Raw genomic sequence first — 24,058 nt, forward strand, 5'->3', positions numbered from 1 at the left:
AGAGAACTTGAGGGAGGATGAGAAAGGGACAAAGAATGAAATCAAATTGACTCCTAAGGCCCATTTCTATGCTTTGTCACATGATCCTTTCTTTTCAAAATTGAGTTCATTCTCCTCTTTTACCTGGTGCCATTGCCAGCCAGGAGGATTAAGGAGTTTGATAAAAATGCCTACAAAAGGGAGAAATAGAATTGAATTAGGAGCAATCCCCAGCTTCTTACTCTCAGAGCAAAATAGAAAGTGGGATCTCCTTGTCTGGAGCTAATTGAAAAGTGGTTTCTTTTTCTTCTTTTGAAGATTTAAAAAGAAAGTCTTTGGATTCCAGGGATATGGGCCAGGCTTCGTCAGTCCCTGAACATCCAGGTGAAGGTCTGTATGTCAAGATCACTGCTGACCACACAAGGCAGTAGAGCAGCCATGTTTGTGTGTCTGAGCTCTGGATCAATACTGACTCCCTGTGCAGACAATCAGGTCCCTCCACCAGAGGCTTCACCTGCTGCAGAGACAAGGTGTCAAGCCGTTGACACATGGCCTCCTGGGCTCTGCCAGCCTCTGGGATGTCCTTCCATCTGCTTTTTAGATGTTTGTCCTCAAACCTTTTCTGTGTGCCATAGCTCTTCTCTTGTGTTCACATGGGAGTGGAGATATACTTTCTCAGATATGTCATAACGCAGCTGTGGCTATGGACAGCTGCCTGCCTCCAGCAAACTGTAATCTCCGTGTGAGTTATACACGTCCTGTCCCTTATACATGACCTTGGTGGGTCTTTGAGGACTGAGTTTTAGAAGCCTATTCCATATCCCTTCCAATGTACTACAAGCTATACAGTCCTGCCCTTAGTTTTTAAATACAAAGTTAGGGTATAAATATATAGAATAGAAACATAGGTAACCATCTGTGTAACTGAATTATAAGTTGTTGAAATAGTGCTTTTCATAATCATTTAATTGAATACTCTTTATATTTTTTATAACTTCTTTACTTTGGAGTCAGCTAATTACTGTAGGTCTCAGGCGTTTTCACAATCCTTTCAAACACCCGAAGTCTCCCAGCACTGTCCCTGCAGATGGAAAGCTAGGAGAAAGGCCAGGCACGTGCTTAGCAAATACTTGTCAAATGACCAAAGCCTGAGGGAAGGGATAAAAGAATTAACAAACACGCAAATAGCTGGATCGTGAAGTCTAGCACTGATATTTATCAAAAGATCCAGCTTGTATTTTATTTCATTTCATTTTATTTTACAGTCGTGGGGAAGCTAAAAGGACATTCTGCAAACTACTCCAAATACAGTGGGGAGTACCCTGGTGCATGGCTGTAATCCCAGCACTCAGGATGCTGAGGCAGGAGGATCAAAAGTTTCAGACTAGTCTGTTCTATACAAAGAGGCCCTGTGAACAACAGTTGTGTTTCTGTGTTTCTTCTCGCTGTTCTCTCTCTAACCACTGTCTTTTCTACAACAGCTGAGACAGAGGGGACAGACTGCAGGACACTGGGGAGCTCTTTTTTACACAGCACAATACCTAACTTCAAGTCATAATCCTCTCTCTCTGCTTCTTGTTATAGTTTACTCTGATTTGCCTTACATTCATGGAATAAATGTGACTCTTAGTAATATTTGAATATTTAACTAAGCTCCTTGGCAGAATCAAAGAGGTACTTTTTGCCTGTTTCTCTGCGTAATTTATAATTCTAGGTTTTTCACAGAATGTGATATCTTCTTGAAAAATCCAAAGGAGAATCTGTGTGGCCTTTCTGCAGAGCTATGGGATTTGAACAGGATGGGGAGCTAAGGGAAAGGCCCATTGTGGAAGAAGGATACAGAGAGACTATGTACTGGCTAGTTTTGTGTCAACTTGACACAGCTGGAATTATCACAGAGAAAGGAGCTTCAGGTGAGGAAATGCCTCCATGAGATCCAACTGTAAGGCATTTCTCAATTAGTGATCAAGAGGGAAAGGCCCCTTGTGGGTGGGACCATCTCTGGGCTGGTAGTCTTGGTTCTATAAGAGAGCAGGCTGAGCAAGCCAGAGCAAGCAAGTCAGTAAGGAACATCCCTCCATGACCTCTGCATCAGCTCCAGCTTTCTGACCTGCTTGAGTTCCAGTCCTGACTTCCTTTGGTGATGAACAGCAGCATGGAAGTGTAAGCCGAATAAACCCTTTCCTCCCCAACTTGCTTCCGGGTCATGATGTTTGTGCAGGAATAGAAACCCTGACTAAGACAGACTAGATATGAAGAAGGAAGGGGAAGCAGAGATGCCATAAGTGGAAGAACCTTCCTTTCCATGCTCAGCATCAGTTCACTCCTTAAAGCAGGTAGCCAATTGAAAAGGACACTGGCGGCCATGTCGAGCATCTCTAGTGGCTAAACTCAAAGCTTTCAGGACTGCGTCATGGACCAACGTTTTGGGTCAAGGCAAGAGAGGGGACTTTCTCTCCCTTCCCAAAAATTCCTTGGGATTCAGTCATTCCATGTACCTTTATTGAATACCGCAGTAGAGATACCACACAAATAAGACAGACTCGTTCCCTAGAGAAGGATGGACAGTCTCTCTGGTGTCACTGGGTCAAGTGATCATCAGTAGATAATGTAATCTTATGGGACTGCTGTAATATGTGTTGTCTGTCACTGATGCAGTGTTATGTAGCACATAAATGTGTATGTGTGTGTTCATAAAACAATCCTCAGGTGATCTTTTGATAAACTCATCTAGACCATTTAATTAGTGACAGGGATCCCAAAGTGTACTTTTCCCCAGGAAGAGAATAAGATTTTCCTGGAATCACTTGGAGGCAGCAATTAGAGCTTCATAGAGATGTTTTCTTGTGCTAGAGGCACTGGTGTCATTGTGGGTGACTGGCAGCGGAGAGGACTGGCTCCACTCTCCGAGGGTGGTGACGTTGTTCCTAGTTCTCTCTGTATTACACCTTCTCCTTTGCTTTGACATTAACTTAAACCTGTCTCCCATTCAGGGATTAGTGCTTAGTTATTAAACTTGATGCTTCAGCGCCTCAGGAGTGTTTCATAGACTGGTTCTAGGGTATAACCTCTCACACTCACTCTCCATGCCTAGCCGCTGTCAGCAGGGACTTTGTATTGTCCAAGCTGTTTCCTTGCAGAGATTTTCCTTCTTGCAAAGGCCAGGCCTTGGGTTAGCATTCATTTTTACCACATGAATAAGTAATATCCCAATGGGAAGAGTCCTGACCTGCTTCTCTCACCGGTAGAACTGGTTCATCGTACTACCTTGCAGTCTCTCTCTGAGCCGGGGTGGACAACTACACAGCCAGTAAGTGACAGTATTCCATCCTGAGCCTGTGGCTTTGCCTTTTTATCCAACTAGCTGTCCACTCCTAGGGACTCCCATTTGGCACATCTGGCCTACCTGTAGCAGAGGGCCAGTCTGTCTGAGGCAACAGAAGGGTCTGGAGCGCTGGCTGGCCTCACAGAACTTTCTCAAGCCCACTTTCTTACCCAGATTCATTCACAGCCCTGTATGAGAATACAGGTATGGCCAGTGTATTCCTCATCCCTGGATCCTACAAACAGAGTGCTGAGTGCATGGATGTAAATAATTAGAATTCTGAGCCTCCCAAGCCTTGGGTTTCGGCTGCAGCTCTAAGCATACTTTGCTATCAATTAACAGACTGAGATTTAGTCTGGGATTACCTAGGCCTTTTGCTTGGGTGAGTCAGAGGAAGAGAGAAATCAGTAAAGGGCTTGCTTGGTGGAAGGTTAGCTGCTGCCATCTGCACTTTTGAGTACTTGTAGTCAGACCTCTGTTCTAACAGGGTATAGGTTACCTAAGTAAGGCTGAATTGGCCATCTTAGCAACCCCTTCTCTTGAGTCCTGGCTGAGAGATGGCGGGTTGGGCACTGGAGCCAGGGAGCTGGTTTCACTTCAGACACTGTCAGAACTAGCTGTGTTCTTAACTTCTGCCTCCACTTAAGCATCTGTAAGACAAAGAGGAGCCTGGGTGGCCCCTCTGCTTCAGTGAGCTCCAAACACTGTAGATGCATCTTAATATTGCACGGGGCGTAGAGCTTTGGATGGTGTTCTCTTTATGGAGTGTGATTAGAGCTGTTGTTCATCGTCTCTCAGATCCCCTGTCTCTAACCTCATCCGTATCCCCTGGTTACACTTAGACCTAGAGGTGCCATCCCCCACCCCTGATGGTAGGTACCCCAGACAGGGAAAAATGGCCATGCCTACTCAGTGCCTTTCTTGATCCAACACAAGCTAGCTTGAGCTGCTTTGACATGCAGCAGCATTAAAGGAGCAGTGTCCAGTACTGTGACCGTTTTAATAAATTATCAAGATTTATGACCCTTGTCCATATCATACTCCCTTCTTCCTTTCCCTCTTTGTCCATGTATGCTGCATTGGACACTGACACGCTCTCTGGAGTTCAATACTGTTTCCCACGTACTCTCTCCATTTGTGTAAGAGGAAGGAAAACAACCAGCTGGATTCACACATTGGGTTATTGTCTCATTTGGAAGGGAAGGGAATGGGAAGAAGTATCCACTTGTGCCAAGGTGTGGCCATCAGTACTAGTGGCTAAAGGATAAGGTCGGATCCATCACAGGCATCTAGCATGTAAGCCCCCAGGCACTGAGGCATGAAGGTGCTAATCCTCATCCATGATTCTGCCCAGGTAGCTGAGCTACAGGGGTCAAGGACTGTCGCTGGGCCTTGCACCTCTGGTGTCTGGACTTTACCTGCAGCTGACTGTTCATTTTCTTCTGCACTCCGTGTGATCTCGCCGCCATGATTGCCTCTGCCTCCTCTTCTGGATACAAGCATGGCAGTGCATTTGCTCAGTTCTTCAGCTGCACCCGGCCTCTGTGTATCCAAAATAGCTGAGTGCAATCCATGACAATGTTGTTTTCAGATGTTTATAATCCCAAAGAGTGCCCTTCTGTCTTTTATAATAAAATGACTCTGGTGTGGGTGTTTTGTGTTGGAAAGGCTAGCCAGGCTCACAGCATCAGGTACAGAGCAGTGCATTATGTGTAATTTGTAGCCTGCCCCAGGGGCAATGGTGACCCTTGAGACATTACCCTAGCCCTACAGCATAATTAACAAGATCAAAAATATATAAAGAGCCCCTCCCCAATCAGGCCAAGATACTGCAAGAGCATTCACTGCTAGCCTCTTGGGCTTTAACAGCTCGTGAATTAGTACTGGGAAGCACCTCATTGTTCTGAAGTTTTAAGTCTTGCCTTTAAATTGAACAGTTGTACTTTTTTTTTTTTTTTTTTTTTGCCATGTTCCTCCAATAACACCATTGTAAACATGAGGGCTTTGCATTTTAGCATAAATTTGAACAATGTGGTTTTAAAAGAGTTCACCACATCAAAGCCAGGCTGTTTGGGCATGTTTTACAAATTCTTTTCTCTATAGTATTTAAAGCTACAAATGACTCATAGGCTCACATTCCATTTAGATCAGTCATGTTGGCAGCTCTCCTCACTGGGGCTTAACTGCCCTTAGTCTTTGTACCCTGAGAGAGTTATCTTGAAATCAAGTGTGGGCCCTTAGCCAAGTCAAATGCCCTTACTGGCTCTCTTCAGATCCAAGGAAACGCTTGGAAATTGTTGCATTTGCAGCAACAAACCCATCAATTTTGTTCTTGTCTGCTTGTGCTTTCTTTCTTGAATAAAGATCTCACTATGTCACCATGGCTGGCCTAGAACTTGGTTACATAGTCCAGGCTGCCCCAGATCTCACAGAGCCCTGCCTGCCTCCCAAGTACTGGGATTAAAGGTGTTTACCACCTTGCCTGGCCTTCTTATTTTCCTTTTTTAACTCAAATGTTCTCTGTATGTTCTCTATGCACCCTCCTCACGTTCTGCTTCTTAGTAACATTTTGTTGAGCCACTGGTCCAAGTGAGGGAAGTTCAGGCAAGGGAGCCTTGTGCTCCTGGTTTGAAAGCAACAAAAGAACAGTCGGCTGAAACCTGGCGCTGCATGGGGGCTGTGAGACCACTTGTTAAAATCACCAAGCTTTGGTGGTGGGTAGGATAGGAAGATGCTGAGGTAGAAGGTGTATCAAGGGTGTGCCTTGGCTTGTGTGACTGAGTGGATGGTGGAGGAGAGAGAGAGAGGGAGGGGAGAGAGAAGGAGAGCACACATGGAAGGGAATTATCAGAGAAACAGGCTCACTCGTGGGTTTCCTTCAGGTTGGGTGCTAGACTCCTTTAATTCACTTGGCCTTCAGAATGCCCTTGTGTATTCCCTAGATTTCTTCATTGTACAAAAAAGTAAGCCAAGGACTAGCACCAAAAAGTGGTCTGAGGGCAAACATAAAGGGAAAGCCCGTGCTCAAACTCAGCTGTGCCTCCACACCCGCTGTGTGGTTCCACACCTCAGCCAAGAAGCCATAGAGCCAGGTCCCGTGCTTACCTCAGGCTTGGCAGGTGACATTTGGATTCCGCTGGACGAAATGACTTGAAGAGCAAAGCAAGAGAGAGAGCCATGCCGCTGGGACAGGCTGCTGAGGAGGTTGGGGTGTGCTGGAATTCAGCGTCCTTGTCCCGAAACTCTATAATGTTTATGATCTCCTAGAGCCCACTCACAGAGTCTCCTTTCCACACTCTGCCCAATGTTCTGGTTTTTACTTTTAAACGTTTTACTCTGGTAATGTAGGCCAGGCTGGCCTGGGGCTTGCTGTGTAACCACGGCTGGCCTTTAACCTCTGTTTCCCCTGGGGTTAAGCATGCATAGTGATACCTCACAAACTTTATCAAGTCTTCCTTTTTTCTCCTTGAAACTGTAGGGAGGCCTCCCAGTACTAACCTTCTATAGGACACACCCTTCCAAAACCACACACGTTTCCAAAAATGCTTAGGGAGTAATTTACCATCCCTTTATCTAGATCTTCAGCTGTCTAGAATCTTAAGGTCTGTTTTTGTTTTTTGTTTTTCTTTCTGTTCATAATGTACACTGTACTTTTCTGATAATAATGAGTAGGTGTTTAGGAGTAACTCAGTAGCATTGTTTGCTGTCAAATCTCAATAATACAGAACATCTCAAAATCATTTTTGAGATTCTCACCAGTCTGAGGCAATTAGAAGCAGCTGGGAAACCCCTAGGAGGATTTGTCTGTTGAAGGTGCTATGCTTTAGTCTCAGGGCAGCCTCTTCTTATGTGTGTTAATGCAGATACACATGTAGAATGCATGCATGCAGACACAAGTACATGCAAGAACATGCATGCATGCATAGAGATGCACACAGATGCACAAGTCTTATCATACACAAGGTCAGAATTCTGGGTAAGAATGAGTTTATTCGACCCAGAAGGCCACACAGAGAGTGGGAATTAGACTCAGGGTTAGGTTCAACGCCATCGCACGCAGAAGCACGTGCTCCTTCTAGGATGGTTTATCACATCATAGAACTGGCTTTAACCATCAGGGTTCTGGGCTGACTGACCCGCACAGAAAGGCAGAGCTCTAGGGACCAAGGACTAAGGCTTCTGCTTGCTTGTGTACTTCTCCCGAAGGCCTCTCAGGCTACTCATCTCATAGCTTATCCACACAGGTGTGGGTCGTCCTCACCTTCCAAGTTGTCTGCCAGGTCTTACCACTTCAAAGCTGTGAGCATCACACTTTCTCCAGAGTGCCTCTTTGGCTGGTTTTCAGCCTCCTGACCAAGTGCCTTTTTTGCTCTTCTTTCTTTGCTGCTTTGGTCCAGCAAAGAATGAGGCCCTAAGGTGGAATCTGCTTTCTTTCTTGTGGATCTACCTTGGACTGTCCTTGCTTAGAGCCATTGGCCCAGCCCTGTGATTGACTATGTCACTGTCGTGGCCAGGGTTCCACCTGAAAGAGATGAATGCCCAGAGGGTTTTTAACTTTAATGATGGATTTGAACAACAGCCCTGCTTCTCTGGTCCAGTAAGACTGTCAGGGACAATTTCCCAGGTCAGGGGTTATCTCCATAATTATGCATTGATGTCAATACATCTGGACATGTAGTTATACATTGCCCAGGCTTGTGGTCTTCGAAGAATGTTTAGTGTTGAGTATTTAAGGCTTTTAAGAGCATACATATACATATACATGACATCTCATCTGTCAGTCTGTTTCTTGCTCCTAAATGTGTCAAAAACTCTAGGGTCCTGGCAAATTCATGAAATTCATAATAGACCGAGCTGTATTTCCAAAGTCTGTGGCTTCCTAGCTTCCCTTATTTGAGTTCCAAGAGCTAGGGTGACTAGACTCTGGTGTGGTCCCCTGCCTAGGATGATAACCTCCCCATTGTGCCTATGGCAGACAACAAGCTCTGGCCTCCTCAGCCCCTTACAAGGGCACGAGCCCCATTGTAGAGACTTCCTCTAACAACCCACAAAAGCCTCCACCTGAAAATACACCACAGTAAAGATTAGGGCGTCATCATTTGGACTGGGGGAAGGGACAGGCATCTGGTCCAGGACAGATGCCTTGAACTTGCACCAACAGGCAGGACAGCCTCAGCTACTTGAGATCGCAGGCTAAGCCAATGAATTCTCCTGGCAAAAACCGTTGTGTGAAAGGGGCTTTGTAGATTTCTAAACCTCATGGAATACTCTGTTCTGAAGTTCTGGTCAGTCCAGTGCTTTGCAAAGGAAACAAAAAAAAGTCAGGCCACATTCTGACTGTCCTTACACAGCTGTCCATTCCCTGAACTACCACTGTATCAGGCCTTGCCACAGTGAGAGCTGAGCAACTCAGTCTAACCTGGTCTCTCTTCCTCCTCTCCTTCTGTCTGACATTCCTCTGGATTAGCACAAGGAGTGGGACCAGACCAGGTAGGAGGTCCGAGAAAGGATACACAGAGAGAGGTGTGACAGCGAACCTTGATTGTGAACGTGTTTAAATTAAGAAATTCCTAGATCTGGGGCTGGAGGGATGGCTCAGCCGTTAGGAATGCCTACTGCTCTAGCCGAGGACCCAGGTTCAGTTCCCAGCACTCACAGGGTGACTCACAACCACATGTAACTCCAGGCCCAGGCAATCCAATGCCTGTTTCTGGAGAATGCCCCTGCATGCAAGTGGTGCTCATACACTCACAAAGCCTCACACAGATGCACAGAAATAAAGATCAGTTTTAACAAAGGAAATTTCCACATTAGTATAACACACCTGAGTGTGTGCTGCATAACTGAGTAGTTTAATCCCTTGGTGGATCTAAACTAGGACTGTGGAAGTTATGTCTGCAGTGTTACAAGGCACTAAAAAAATATGAGCTGCACCTTGGTTGAAGGAAGTAGGTACCCGGAGTGTATCTTTGGTAATTATGTCCTGACCTGGCCCCTTCCTGTTTTGCCCTATTCTGCTTCCTGTCCAGCAGGAGGAAAGGTCCTCTGCCTCATACTCCTGTTGCTACCATGTTCTTATCCATGCATGTGGTGCCAAGCAGCCCTGCACTGAACTCTGAAGCCCGGAGCAAAATGAATCCTTCCCTTAAATCGTTTCTGCCAATAATGCTGTTACAGCGGTGAGAATGGTAACTGATACAGGTTGGAGCGGCTGTGCAAGCCAGTTAGCAGTAACCACCGCACTTAGGCTTACATCCTTCACTGTTACAGTCCTTATAGCCTTCAGTCTTGGCAGTCACCACAGATTACATGGTTTCATCTTTCTGACTTGGAGTTAGAGTTGTAAGGGGGCTACAGCCTGGAGCAGTCAGCACAAGGCATATGCACATGAGCAAAAATGAATTCTGACTTTGGAACTGATAAGAACCCCCCCCCCCCCCCCGTGTCTATGTCCTCTCTCCCAGTACCTTGTTAGTCTTTCCTGGGGAAGAATTGTGATGTGACAGAGAACCTGCTAGATGCTGGCAGATGACCCACAGACCATCTAGACAGTAAACAACTCCCTAATATTCTGTGCAGCGTCTTCTGTAGAGCCCATCTGGTTCAAAATGACCCTGATTCTGCTTACAATGCGGAATGCTTTGCTGACTGGAATGTGTCCTAGTTTTTATCTACAGACACTGTGTTGTAGGCCTCTGCCTCCACCTGCTGGCAACTGTAAGCACTGAGAGAAACCAACTGGCTCTCTTCAGTAGAAAGATGTTTGGCCTCAATGGCTAGAGTACTTCACATTCATAGCCATACAGGAACACAGCAAACATTAAGTGTATGGGCTTACTGGCAGTCCTACCAACCCTAAATTCATTTCTTAACCAAGTTCCCTGGTGCAGAGAGCAGGAAGGAGTGACCACATTGGGACATCAGAGATGGAGCTCAGTGAAGGCTCGAAGTGGCTCCACCGCTTGCTGCTCATCCCCAGGCGTAGGTAGCTAGATGGCAAGTCTCGTGTGAAGTGTCCTGGCTGCCCACTTCCAGCTTACCGAGGGCACTGGTAGAGACAAAGGTCAAAGCTATATCCTCTTGGAACTCAAACATAGCTTTTACAATGGGGCTGGAGGTAGAGCTCAGCATTTATGGGTGTTTGGTGCTTGCAGAGGACCAGAATTCAATTCCGGGCACTCATCTTGGGCTCTGAAGAACCCCATGTGACCCCAGCTTCAGCATAGCCAGCACCCTCATCTGGCCTCTACAGACATCTGCACATGTGTCCAGATAATCACAGACAGACACACATACATACACATAAATAAAACAGATAAAAATAAAATCCTAACAAAGTGTACAATGGAGAATTGTACTTGGCAAACAGTCCTTAGGGTTTGGCCTCACCAGTGGTCCATCCTGTCAGTGACATATGTCTTTGATGTGTACACAGAGTGCGCTTTATTTCTGTGGCTTTTTTATTTCCTTTGTTGAAACTTGGAATTTCTGTCTAATCAAGCAAACCTAATATCTATTGGGTGTCTAGCCAGGCAGTCAAGGTCATAGGAAAAAAAGGAATGACTAAGAAACTCCCACAAACCAAGAAACTAAGTGGACTGTAATCCCTTGGATTGGTCCATGGAACAAAACCTTAGGAAAATTGGCAGAATCCAAATGTTGTCTGGAATTGAGTTCTTGGTAATATTTTGATGGTTGATTCTTAGTATTGACAAATTATCTTAATAATATAACATTAGCGTCATAAGAATTGAATTTTCTATTACCTTTGGCATTGTTATCCAAATATCCCAATAAAAAAATATAAAGTAATTGTAAATGTTTACAGAGTGTTGGAGCAAGGCACTGAATGAGACCAAATGAGTTAGAGGACACTGCCAAAGAGCACAGCATGGTAATTTCATGTCCAGCCACCAAAAGTCAGAACCAAGCGCCACTCTCCAGAGAGGCAACCCAGCTGCAGGTAGCAGACAGGACAAATTTGTGCTCTCCGGGGAGGCCTGCCAGCCCTGAACACTCACTGGAAACCAGTGATGGGCACAGGAACCTCAGTGTGGAAGGACCACAAGGCTGGGGTAGCCCTCACAGTTCTACATGAAGAGTATGAGATCCAGAGTAAGCTCCTGGTAGAGTCATAGCAGGCCCATGCCATGCCTAAGACCATCTAGCTTTGTTCAGAACTCTTGCATTGCAGATGTTGAATGGCTCGGTTCTCAGCTTGAGTCTGCCTCCACTGGCTAACTGGTCCCTCTTGGTTGGAAACTGCTGTGCCCTAGGTGCAGGGCTGCTAAAACCACCACCATACTTTAAAGATGAAGGACATAGCAGGCAGTAGGCAGCAGCAGGGCCCAGCTTCACTGTGTCTCAGAAGGACCTAATGTTATTACATTTTTTATCTCAGTTTACTATACTCTGGATTACACCCCGCAACTATCCTCTCCCTTGATAAATAGTGAAAATAAAACGCCTTCGTTGGATACAGTTCCAAGATCAGGGAGCAAGAATTAAGAATGAGACCTCCCCTCTAGCCCCTGAGACCACTAGAACTTCACTGCCTGCCCTCACCCATCACACCAGAGACCTACCTTTAAGAAAACCAGCTCTAAACAGACAGTGGAAAGTCCCTGTCCCTTCCAGGAAGATGTCAGAATAAACGGAGGCCTTGAATACCTGAGAAGTCTGGATCAGGCATCAGGAAACTCTCAGGGGCCTCTAGGAGTTGAGCAAATGCAGCCTAGCAAGCAGTGGAGAGCAGCCAAACTCCTGTGCTCCCTTTTATCTGCTCTGGACCCTTCTGAACATCAGGAGAGGCCATGACTGCAGCCAAGCCCAACCCCACAGCATCTTGAGAGGGCTGGACTTCAGAATGCTAAAGGGCGTTCATCCTCTGGCATTGGCTGGGTGTGTTTCTTATGTTTTGCTCCTCATAGAACCACAGCACAAAGTTGAATTCTGTATTTTACCTTTAAGTTTCCATTTTCCATTCTTACTTACAGCCTCACACCCATGTCTGAAGATGTGTATCCATTTCTCTGTCTCCATAGCCTCCTGTGTATTAGCCACTCAGAGTGAAGGACACAGCATGGCTTTGGGTCTATGGCTGGTTTTCTAGGAGACTGTATGTATTTGTCCAATGAATGTCCCTAAATGATTTCCAGTAATAAAAACGAAAAGTCCAAAAGAACAGAAGAAGAAAAGGTCTTCCTGGATGCGAGCAGTCTCTTTGAACCTCCAGATTCAGCTTACATGATTGGATAAACCAAGGCACCTCCGGATTACTAACAAAAGCCATCTCGTTACAGATTGAAGCTCCTAAAGCCTTTTTAACTGTCCAGAGAAGCCTTTAAACACCATTCTCAAATTCACTGAAACTCTTCACAATAAACCACTAAAGGGATAAAAATTTGATGAGATTTAAGACAGAGTTTCTAAACATTTTTACCTTGTATGTCTTACATTAAAATCTTTAACCATTTATTTAAAATAAATCTCTCTTGTTGTAGTGAGTCCTTGTGAGAATGGAACTTTGTTGTTAAGCTTTCTTCTTTTTAGCCGCTTCCTTCTTGTTCCTCCATGTTTCTATAGGAAGTCAGAAGTACTCTGTGCTTTCAGAAACCATAGTGAACTACCTATGTGGGCTGGGTAGTGTTGTGCCTTAGTCTTTCTCAAAGGGGATATTAACTTCAGGAGGTACTACATTCAGGAGTCCTGAATAAAATCTGGCATTTGTGGGGAAACTTAGGGTCCCCACTGCTTTCAAACAGATCCAGTACCTTAGCTGCTAATAAGACAATGGCATCCTCTGATTTAGATCATGGTGTTAACTGAGGAGCTAGCACATGCCTGGGGCACCAAGAGGGAAAGGAGCCTTGTGTCTTTGGTAAGTCACCTAAAATCCTACTGTCTCAATTCTTCACCTGTAAAAGATGTAGGACCAAGACCACACAGAACAATGTGGATGACTTTCACAACTGTAAAGAATGAAGCCCCTCGGAGTGCATTTTATGAATTCCTTTGTGGATGCTGTGGGTGAAAATGAACCCGAGTGTTTGAAATTGGCACAGAAATACAAGACAGGAGGAAGGGAAGGGAAGCTAGAGACGAGGTAGGGAGGCGAAGACTCTTAGGCAACCCAGAGGCTTTAAAGGAAAGAACATGGCTGTGAGGACCCAAGGATGAAGAGATCAGAGTATTTTAAACTTGATAAAACAAGAGAGGAAGCCACGTGCCCTTCTAGGAGGAAGGGATGGGAGCTTCTGAGCTCTGGACATTTGTGTTTCTTCCTATGTGTTTAGTTTCACATACTCAGTTCATAAAAATTGATCAAGTCATATACTCCCAAAAGAAGGATGTTAATGCTTAGGTGGGCATGTAGCCGAGTTAAACTATATGCTGAATCTTTATTTACAAAAAACAATAACCATCATACACCTGACAGTTTAATTTACTCAGTAGCTTTCTTGCCTGTTGTTCCGAAGTCACTTGTGTCAAATGGCCGCCGCATCAACCATCTGATGGGAAGAGAACTATATAATAGCAGAGTCATGCTGCCCCATCTCAGAGCTGTTAACTCTGAGATCCCAAGTGCCGATCGAGGTTTACAGTTGGCTGCCTTGATTGGTTGGTTGGCAAGATGGAAATATCAGTGTTGAAGTTGTGACTGTCTGTTACCCTTCTTCCAAGCCATCATGAAATGTACATATGTATGAAAGTCACATGGTTTTAGGTGGACTACTGGCCATTTTGACAGAGATCGTATGATAATTAACAACCCCGAAAATAAAGTTGTACCTAAGCACCTACCCCCCTCAAAGATCATCCTTCTAAACTGTTGGAGTGTGGGGTTAGTGCAGACCTTTCTGGTCTTTTTAAGTAAATGACTTCGCAGCTGGCCTTTCAGGAGCCTTTGCAATTCTAATAAAGTAACATTCTTGAAAGAGAGCAAAGGAATTCATGCTGCTGTTTCTCAACAGATAAACCACAGACTGCCAGCAGTTTATTTAGTTCCCCCTCCGTTCCCCCCCCCCCCATCCAGCCCTCCAATTTAAGGAAAAGATATGATCCCATCCCATGACTTCACGGTAGTATAATTTGAATGGCGTGAGTGCTTGGCTCATGTGCAGATCTGTGCATGCCAGCAAACTAAACGCCCCTGTTTTCACCAGTGGTGACTAGTAGGGGAATGGCAGTCAACTCTCAAGCCTCTTCAGCAATTTTGATCTGGAGAAAATTGCTTCCCTTCCTTTAGCCATAAAATAGACAGGTTACTGCATTATACATAAGGGTAGAAAACTGAAATTTTTCCATCAAGAACCACAGATCAATAAATTGTCTGAGCTCACTACTGGTGCTGTAATCGAGCAAAGCCATCTTAAACTGAGCAGTGTTCCTGAGGCCCTTTGAAGCATGCCTACTGTTTCTCTGAGTAAGGTTGGGGTCTGACCTCCATTTACAGGGACATGGGGTGAGTCTCATAAATACTAATACTCTTTGCCAGGCTCTTCAGAGCCGGACCATTTCATCCGGGCCTATAAATGGTCAATGTGTGATTTAACTAAATGGAAGAAAGGTCCATACAGGACACTTGGACTTTCCCAACAGCCCCAAGGCTCCTCCATCTTCCAAAAATGTACTGCCCAGTGATGTATGTTAGTTACTTCTTGCTATTCATTTCATAGAAAGCAAAGGTTTAGTAGCTAATAGCTCCATACATCTACCGATCACTGCTAAAAGCACTCACAAACACAACTGGACTCTTTCATTAAGAAGTTACTAATTGAGGATGGACAGATGTCTCAGTGGTTAGAGTACTAGCTGCTTGTCCAGAGGACCCAGGTTCAATTCCCAACACCTACATGGCAACTCACAACTGTCTATAACTGCAGTTCTAGAGGATCTCCCACTCATACACGGGCATGTATGCAGGTAAGACATGGATGCACAAAGGATAAGTTAATATGATTTTTAATTATTTAAAGTTAACTAATCTTGAGATTTTATTTTGTGTATGGCATTAGTTCTCTTCAAACACAGACATTCTGTATGATTCCTGATGGTATCAGGGATGTGACAAGCGGTTATTATATGCTATTAAGTAACGTATATGCACCATCCATTGCTCTGAGAAGTCTCCTGAGGAAGCCACCCTCACCATCCCATTTCATAAACTAGGAAACTAAGACCAACATAAGGGAAGCTTCTGTAGCTATAAAGACATGTAGCTATAAATGTCACATGTATAAAGGGTCACAACCTTCCTAATTTGACCCTTTAACACAGATCCTCACATCGTGGTGGCTCCATCCATAAGATGACTTTGTTACTACTTCCTTAACTGTACATTTGCTGCTGTTATGAATTGTAATGGAACTATCTGATATGCAGGATATCTGATATGCAATTCACGACTCTCATGTTGAGAACAGCTGTATGATTACTGTATTGATATGAAAGAGAAAGGATCTTGTTGGGCTGTCATATTCCAGAGCAGTGGAAGGCCAGCAGCCCCCTTGGTCAGCAGCTCCCCTCATACAGGAACTAACCAGGGCCTGCTTCATGAAGTGCCTTATGTGGGGCATGTCCACGAATCCCAGACAGACCCAGGCAGCCATCTCTGAATCTCCACTAGCATGTTCCCTTTATGAAACTGGAGACGTCTTCCACCCATATGAAGCCAGCCCAGGCCCTGTGCTTATCCCTAAGAAATGTGAGCTTATATCAGAGACTGAGATGCTTTGAGACATGCCCAAAGGTCCCTGAACAGAGAGAACAGTAGTAGATTATGTAGGTGGTTGGAAACCACAGAATTGTGCTTAAAAATCAATGCAAAGGAAGGGACTGGATGGCGGAGTGGACCAGAGCCCTGTCCCAGCACCGTGCTGACCCGCAGCACACACAGCAAGCAGCAGATGGATAACTGACTGACACCTGACTTAAAATTCCTCTTAGAATATCAGAGATTTATTTATATTTGAAAGCTGCTTTAAAAACTAAATATTGTCAGGAGTGGAATAATGTGTGGATCCTGAAATAAGCAATTCAGGTAGGAGGGTAGTTACCAGAAACTGAGTTTGAAGGAGGTTTAAAACTACACAGAACTCGAGGCCTGAGTTGATGCTGTAGTGCTGATAGAAACTATAGCACTGTGGTGTTCGTATAGAACCAAATTACTCAGGTTTGCATTGGAACGTAATGAAACACGAGGTGGTATTTTAGACCTGTGTCTTTGATATTAGCTAGGGCTCATGAGTGTTGTAGGCTTAGACTGGACTCCCTGGTCCTCTGTGTTCACATAGTGAGTCCACATATCCATGAAGGGACGCAGGTCAGACATGGTGAGAAGGCATGGGGTTCAGTGGTTCAGAAGTGATGGCAGTTGGGTAGGTTGTAAGAGGTCAGAAAATTTTGGCTCCAGCATGGCTCCCATCTGTACTGGCCAAGTGACCTGAGCTGTCTTGCTAACATGTCACTGTCTTTTAATTGGCCCATCAGTGGAACTGGAATGACAAGATTGGGAACAAAAGCTGAGTGAAACAGGAGCCCTTGAAAGGACTCTATAAATAAATGGAGTGACTTTCATACCTCTGAGTGGATAGGGTTGGGAGTCCTCTAGTCGGTGTATGACATTTCTTCTGTTGGCTAAGCCTTGGTTATCCTTGAATGCCCTGCAAATGAGTCTAGAGAGAGGGGGAGAGGGAAGGGGAGGGGAGGGGAGAGCACTGCCCCTGTGGAACCCTCATCCTCTGCCCCCTAACTCTTTGCTTCTTCTTTCCATCATGAAAGCATTAGTCCTCCCAAAGGCAATTATGGATCCTCCCATAGAAATACAACAGAGAACACTGGTTTCCTTGAAGAACTTCCCACTTGCTCTGGTTTGTGGCCTATGGCCTGGTGGCAGCTCTGCCACGTTGAAGCTGCTCCTGATTCTCCCCACAGCTCATTCTGAGTCCTTTTCCATGTGCAGTGGGCTGTCAAAGATTGATTGGCCTGTGTTCATAAGTGCAATTAAGAAGTCCTTGTTAAAAAGCAGCCATAAACAGCAAAGTAGGGTTTGGATCTGATTACATGAAGCAATTCTAAGCAATAAACTGGTGTTGATTTGATTCATGTATTTGCCATTTCAAAAATGCACCCTTTTGAACAAAGACAAATTCCTCTGTAAAGACTGCAAAACCGTATCCTATGAAACTTTAAATCCTGAAGATTCATAAACTGTTTATGGTGAAAGGTCCCAAGTGTGTTTATTCTCTGTCATCTTTGATCTAGGTTAAGACAGTGACATATGTTTTGCTGTACTAAAAGGCCATGAAGTAAAGGTTCATTATCAGGGATAAGTGTGGGTTCATGGCCTTTCCTATTCGGTTTGGTTGTTCACGTCAAGAAGTAATCCACAGGCTTAAGACAATGGTCTTGGTATCTCTACGGGAGAGGAAGGACCATTAGAAGTAAGCACTGGGATCCCTGGAACAATACAGACACAAAGTCATACAAGTGTCTTGACTTCCTTTTGTGAACTTCTCTTTGACAACTAAAATTCCAGGCATGGATTACACTGACTCTTCAACCCCTGATTTCAGAAATCAATTTCCCCGATTTCTCTGATACCTCACCATAGCTGTGATAGTCCCCACCCCACCCCCGGCTTTGTCAGCTTGAACATAAATGAGATGTCTTTGAAAAACACCCACTTACGGAGAATGAGCAAGAAGGATCACATGCCCAAGGGTTGAGTGCATGCCCACTTGCTCTCATTCAGAGGCAACACTTGTCCCTCTTAAGAACCCTGCCATCTGGCCAGGGAGTCCAAAGCCTTTGCTCCCTGAATCAGCCACGTCAGCCCTCAGTTGTGGTGGATGATGTCTAGCCACGACAGATCTCCCTGGAAATCATAAGCAAGTGCTATTAAGACCCTACTTATTTGACAGCAGCTATGTATTTAGGAGTGAGAAGTATCAGAGATGTCCCCTGTCAACTCAAGAGCTTCTGTCCCTGATAGGAGAGAACAGAGGTGCGCACAGATGCTAACACTATCTGGCAGAATGTGGCAGCTATTGAATGAAGACAATTTAACAGAGAATGGCTGACCGCTAAAAAGTTGGTATTAGGGGAGGACTTCAGGGCTGACCTAAAGTTGGAAGAGTGGATGAGACTCTGGAGGTCCAGGAGATGAGAGAAAGATTCATAGCCAGTTAGTAGGGCTCACAGATCCAGGAGTGAAAAGGTGTGGCACTTTCATATAGGATATGAAAGTTCCTCCATGAGGGTTTAAGGTCAAGGAGCATGTGTCTTTCAGAGCATGCCTCCACATACCAGCTGACGTGCTTAGACTCTCTCTTAGACTGTATTCTATGTCTACAGCCTGAAGAGCCTCCCTCTCAGTCATGTGACATGTAATTATTGTGCTTATATTGTGTGTGTCAGCTAGCAAAGTGTGTGTGTTTGGTGGGGGAGGGACACAGGGTGCAATGAGTTGCTATAGGCTATTGGCTTGAGACATTGTGTCACACTGCCACTGGGTCAGTTAACTCTGCTCCTGATCTCCATTGTGTGTGTCTCAGCCAGGTGTGCTTCTGATGCCCAGACTGGCAGTACCAGCAGTTTACAGGGAGGAAAGGGGAGGTCAGCCAGCATAGATAGGAGTGGGCTATGGAGGAGTTAGTTGAGTTGGTCGTAAAAAATAAAAAATGAAAGCAGCCCCTAAGACACGATGGATATCATGGAACATGGTAGAACAACAAAGTCAGCGTGGACTGAGTATCAAGAACCTGAGACTGAATCAAGTTAAGCTCATGGACCGAACCATGCTAAAAACTTTTACTCTGTGTCAAAATTAGTATTAACAGCTAAAGTTGAAATCTGTGTGTTATGTGTCTTTTTAACGTTGTAATAAAGATGACACCAAAACAGCTGGTTTTCTCTTCTTGGTATCCTACGGAACACAGCTCCTTGTAAATGTCAGAACGATGGATAGCAGTGTGTCATTTCCCTTTTTTGCCTTCTTTTTGCAGGAAATACCAGAAATGGTCCAATGCCGTATGGGTTCCGGCTCCCACCAGAAGAAGAAATGAGGAGACAGCGTCTTCACAGATTTGATGGCCAGTGATATGGCACCATGAAGGGGAAGTCCAGCTGTGCGATTGGAGCCCATTCACTTAACTCCCCAAGCCCCTAATTGGTTTTAAACAAAAGAAGAGCACAGGGTTACTGTTGCAGGTCACTCTTGTCTGCCATGAACAAGTACTCCATGGCCCCTGTGTGCCCAGATACACAAGCCCAGCTGACATGTCTGGACACCAGGCTTGTCCCAGGAAGCCCACAGCCTTCCCAGAGTGGCCTGTCTAGCCCCGTGATCACTCCTAAACCGAAGGTCACCTCTTCAGATGGGACCAATTTCCACTTTTCTCTCCTTCCCTCCAGACTCAGTGGCATATCCACACTGCGGTGAAGACTGGGCCCTTAATAGGAAGTGGGTTCTTTATTTCACCAGGTGAGTGGATCAGCCCTCACTCTGCCTGGCATGCCAGGTTCTTGGCTTAGCAGGAGGGACAGTGCTACCCCCTGGTCCTCCCACCATATTTCCATGGTGATTCGGGAAGAGGATGTGGCTACCTTCCCAGGGCGTTCCATTCTCTTTCACGCAGGCTCCTCCGGGTGCTCAGGCTACTAAGTCTGCCTGACATTCACATCTCCTGCCTTATTCCACATGTAGAATGTCTAACAGGAGGGGAATAAGAAAGATCTAAGGTAGGAAAAAACCCCAACTCACTCATTAGATAGCATGTGGCACCAGCAATTTGAGTTCGGAGCCACCCCCTCCAGGAGCGGGTGACTTGTTTAACTACTCCACAGAGCGGCAGCAGGTGCCACACACACACACAGAGCAAAGCCAAGGTGTTGAGTGGGGTTCTCACAGGGAATCCCCCTTGCAGCAAGTATTTTTTTTTTCCTTCATAAAAGTGCCTTCTCATTGGCCACTATGGCTGTAGTTGGTCATAAACAAGTGTCTGAAAAATGCCCCAGGGAAGTGCTGTGTCCAGTCACTTAAGGCCTTTCTGTTTCTTGTGTTCTGAGAATTAAAAGGCAAAGACAGAATGTTGCCACCTCCTCAGAGTCAGGGAGCGTTTATTTCAAAGGGAGTTAGGAACAACAACTGGTGTTCCTCCGACTCTAATGTGCCCTTCCTGCATAGTTTCCAATGACAACGCACACACCTAGGATGGAATACTAAGTGGTGATACCCATCAGCTCTGGGGGACAGGCACATAGGAACTGACTTTCTTTGTTTACAGTTTTATATTCTATTTTTTAAAGCATGTGTGCAAGTGTCTGCTGCTTTCAGAAGATTATACAATGCATCAAGAAACATGTAGCCAGTAAAACAAAGCCTAAGCTAAGTCCTCTCTGTCCATTAGGAAAAATCATAGACCGGGCATGGTGGCACACATTTCTAATCCCAGCACTCAGGATTCAGAGGAAGGAGGATCTCTGAGTTCAAAGCCAACCTGGTCTACGTATGGAGTTCTAAGCCAGCCAGAACACACACACACACACACACACACACACACACACACACCCTTATACACCAAAACCCTGTCTCAAAAGAGAGGGAGGAAGAGAGGGGGGAAGAAGGAAGGAAAGAAATCACAGTATTTAAATAAAGATACAACTGCTCATCTTTAAAAGGCACTGGTGCCCAAGGCCGACATTTCAAGGCTATTAACATCTCAGTTTCCGCTGTATGCATTTGACACAGCTGGTACATGCCATCTGTGTAGCTCCATGCCCACTTGTTAATATGGACCCACCTGGAATGTCTCTAACCCGTGCATATGAATGGACTAAGCAAATCCATGGAGTCTAAGCATTCAGACAGGCCATCCAGACAGTGGTGCCTGAGCACCTTAGTTTAATTTGTAATTGGTGGAAAGCCACACCTAGTTGATATTATAAATTATGCCCAAGAGCCTGGTACCTCCAAACACATTTAAATTATAATGGTCAAGGTAAATTACCCCTGGCTCTCAGGCTGTACATTTGCCTTCCATACCACAATGAGAAACAACCTTTTCCCTACTTGCCACCTTTTGCTAACACCTGGGAATTCTACCCTAACACTCTTACGTCACTATTCTTATTTGTGCATACCTGCACCAAGTCATGTCTGTGCGTGGTGTGGTTCTGAGTGACCCTAGAACACGGCCTCTTACTGACCTTCAACCTTCCCAGTCTCCCTCCCTCCACACTCAAAAGGCTCAGTAACTGTTATTTTCCCACCAAAGTTATTATTCACTTGTTATTAGAATTCTGCTAGCTTGTACATGTAGCTTTAATGCAGTAACAGTACCTGGTTGCTTTGCTTGACTTGATAGTCAAAGACACTGAAAATCCCAATTTTGGATGGTGTAGTTATAAAATGCACTTTTTCTTTATTTATGGAGTGGAATGTCACCAAATGTTTATTACAGATGTGGGAAAAGTCATTTTAGGGATAAGTAAAAACCACATGTCTTCCAGAATAAAGATGGTCTGGAAATGATAATAATTGTGTTGTTTGAGTCATGGGCTTGCCTGTAGCCAGTGCTTACTGTTTTCTGGGTCTGGAATTCTTTTTGTTTGTTTGTTTGCTGTTACATTTTTGTTTTGTGTTTGCCCCATCCACCATAAGGAATGCTCAAAGTTATGTCAACAAACTGGAAGTGGTCTAAAAAAGAGTAGCAGAAGCTAATTGCTTCCAACAGGGAGTAAGCACCAAGAGCTGGTTTTTAAGCTTGGTTCTTTACTAGCAATCTTCCAACTGTCTTTTATTTCCAGTTCCCCCAGTTTGGTGTGGTCAGTCAGCCTAACAGATCTCTTCATTCAGCATCTTCCCTGGCTCTCAAGAGGAAGGACTAGGTAAAACTGCTTCCTCTTGACAACTTTCCATGCGTTGCCTGTGATTTGCAAAGTTGTTCATGAGAATGTCTGCTGCTGAGGCTGGAACGAAGCCGTAAATGACTAGGCTTAGTAGTATCTGACCAGGGGAGTTGGCTATGGAGTGACAGAGGTGACCCCAGCATATAGAGTCGACCTCTCTTAGGAGTCGGTGTTCAGGAAAGAAATGTATTCAATTACTCGTAAGTATATCATTCTATTCCTTCCCATGGGCCACTGCAGAAATTTTCTAACCTAATTCTCACTGCCCCAACTTTTTTTTTATTTGCCAGTATTTTAGAATCACAAACTCTAAGCTTGGAAGGACCTTGAAGTCTTTCGATTCATTGCTTTGCTCAATACTTAAAATACCTCTTCACTCAACTCCAACCACTGTTGCCAGTTGGGCTTCCAGAACCCATTTTAGAAATACCACTCATCCTCCGGATATCTTTTATTGTTTGTGTGTTGACAAATGGGAAAGGTCAGAGCCATTAACCTCAACCACTGGGCTCCCAGCCACCCTGGACCTCATCCCATTCATTCTTAACAGCCTTCTCACACTGGTCTCACCATCCAGGCTGTGAGTGCCTGGATGCTAGGGTCCTTTCAGTGTTGTGTAAGGAGCAGCATCTCCTGTCCATCAGCCCTCTCTGTCCTCATGCCATCCCTTCCGGAGGCAACCTTTCAGAGAGACCACAGCTCCCATCACAGACCTGCTGTTTTGGTCGGGTCTGTGTCTCTTGGTATGCACGTGTGACTTGGAGATACTTGGTTGTGCCATGAGAGCACATCTTCCTTTCCAGGGCAGGAGCTGGGGCTGTAATCCTCTTGTCTGACCTCACTGGGCCTTCAGCAGTACTTTGAAATCTCTGAACCAGTAAATACTTAAGGGCTGAAGTGGAAAGAACCTCATTCAAATCATGATGGGTAGTAAGGCAAACTGCTTCTCAAGTGCATGAATGTAACCATGCATTGCAATCATGCGTGTGTGTGTGTGTGTGTGTGTGTGTGTGTGTGTGTGTATGACTGTGTGTGTGTGTGAGTGTGTGTGTGTGAGAGAGAGTGTGTGTATGTGAGTGTGTGTGTGTATGTGTGTGAGAGAGAGAGTGTGTGTGTGTGAGTGTGTGTGTATGCATGTGCTTATGTGTATGTGTGTGAGAGAGAGTGTGTGTGTGTGAGAGAGAGAGTGTGTGTTTGTGTGTGTGTATGTGCGTGTGTGTGTGTGAGAGAGAGAGAGAGATAGAGTGTGTGTGTGTGTGAGGGAGAGAGAGAGAGAGAGAGAGAGAGAGAGAGAGAGAGCATGAGACTAGTGAGCTGCTCAACATGGATAATGTAAAACAAATTCCAGTTTGGTTCATCTCCAAATGAGCAGCCCGTGTCCTTGTCCCTTCTCCAGCCTCCAGTATCATCCCTTTATTTTTCAAGGCAAGGTCTCTCACCGAACCAGACACTCTGTTGAGCATAGACTATCTAGCCAGAGTTCAGGGATCCACCTGTATTAGGATTAAGACATTCAGGAATGGACCAAGCTTGATCATACACAGGTGTTGGGTCTCAAACTAAGATCATCATTCCTATGCCATAGGCACTTCACTGACTTGATGAGCCATCTTCTCCATATCTAGTTATATCTGTCTAAAGTAGACTGGCTTCTCTGAGACCAGTGTGACATTTTATCACCCATTTTCGAATATTTTCTATTTTTCCAGATAATTATACCGGGAATACCCATGCTTAACAGTGCACACTTGCAGTTTGGATACGAAACAATCCTTCTGTTCATTCCCCCCCCCCCAATCAAGCTGATGGGTGCAGGCTTGTGTTGCTGCTGAGAAGTGATGG

General features: G+C 45.1%; 1 protein-coding gene across 2 annotated transcripts in view; it reads left to right on the top strand.

Moving 5' to 3' along the window:
- The window catches only part of Rhbdd1 (rhomboid domain containing 1), a 119,511-nt gene extending 97,666 nt beyond the window's left edge, over nucleotides 1–21,845 (top strand). For both annotated transcript variants that reach the window (XM_021173374.3, XM_021173369.3), the window contains exon 7: nucleotides 19,312–21,845. In XM_021173374.3, coding sequence (XP_021029033.1) covers nucleotides 19,312–19,406 — 95 coding nt within the window. In that variant the 3' untranslated portion in view covers nucleotides 19,407–21,845. The remainder of the gene's footprint in view (nucleotides 1–19,311) is intronic.
- The last annotated feature ends 2,213 nt before the right edge of the window (nucleotides 21,846–24,058 follow it).

Source organism: Mus caroli, unplaced genomic scaffold (genome assembly GCF_978045245.1).
Source record: "Mus caroli unplaced genomic scaffold, Mus_caroli_1 scaffold_1, whole genome shotgun sequence".
Classification (NCBI taxonomy): Eukaryota; Metazoa; Chordata; class Mammalia; order Rodentia; family Muridae; genus Mus; species Mus caroli.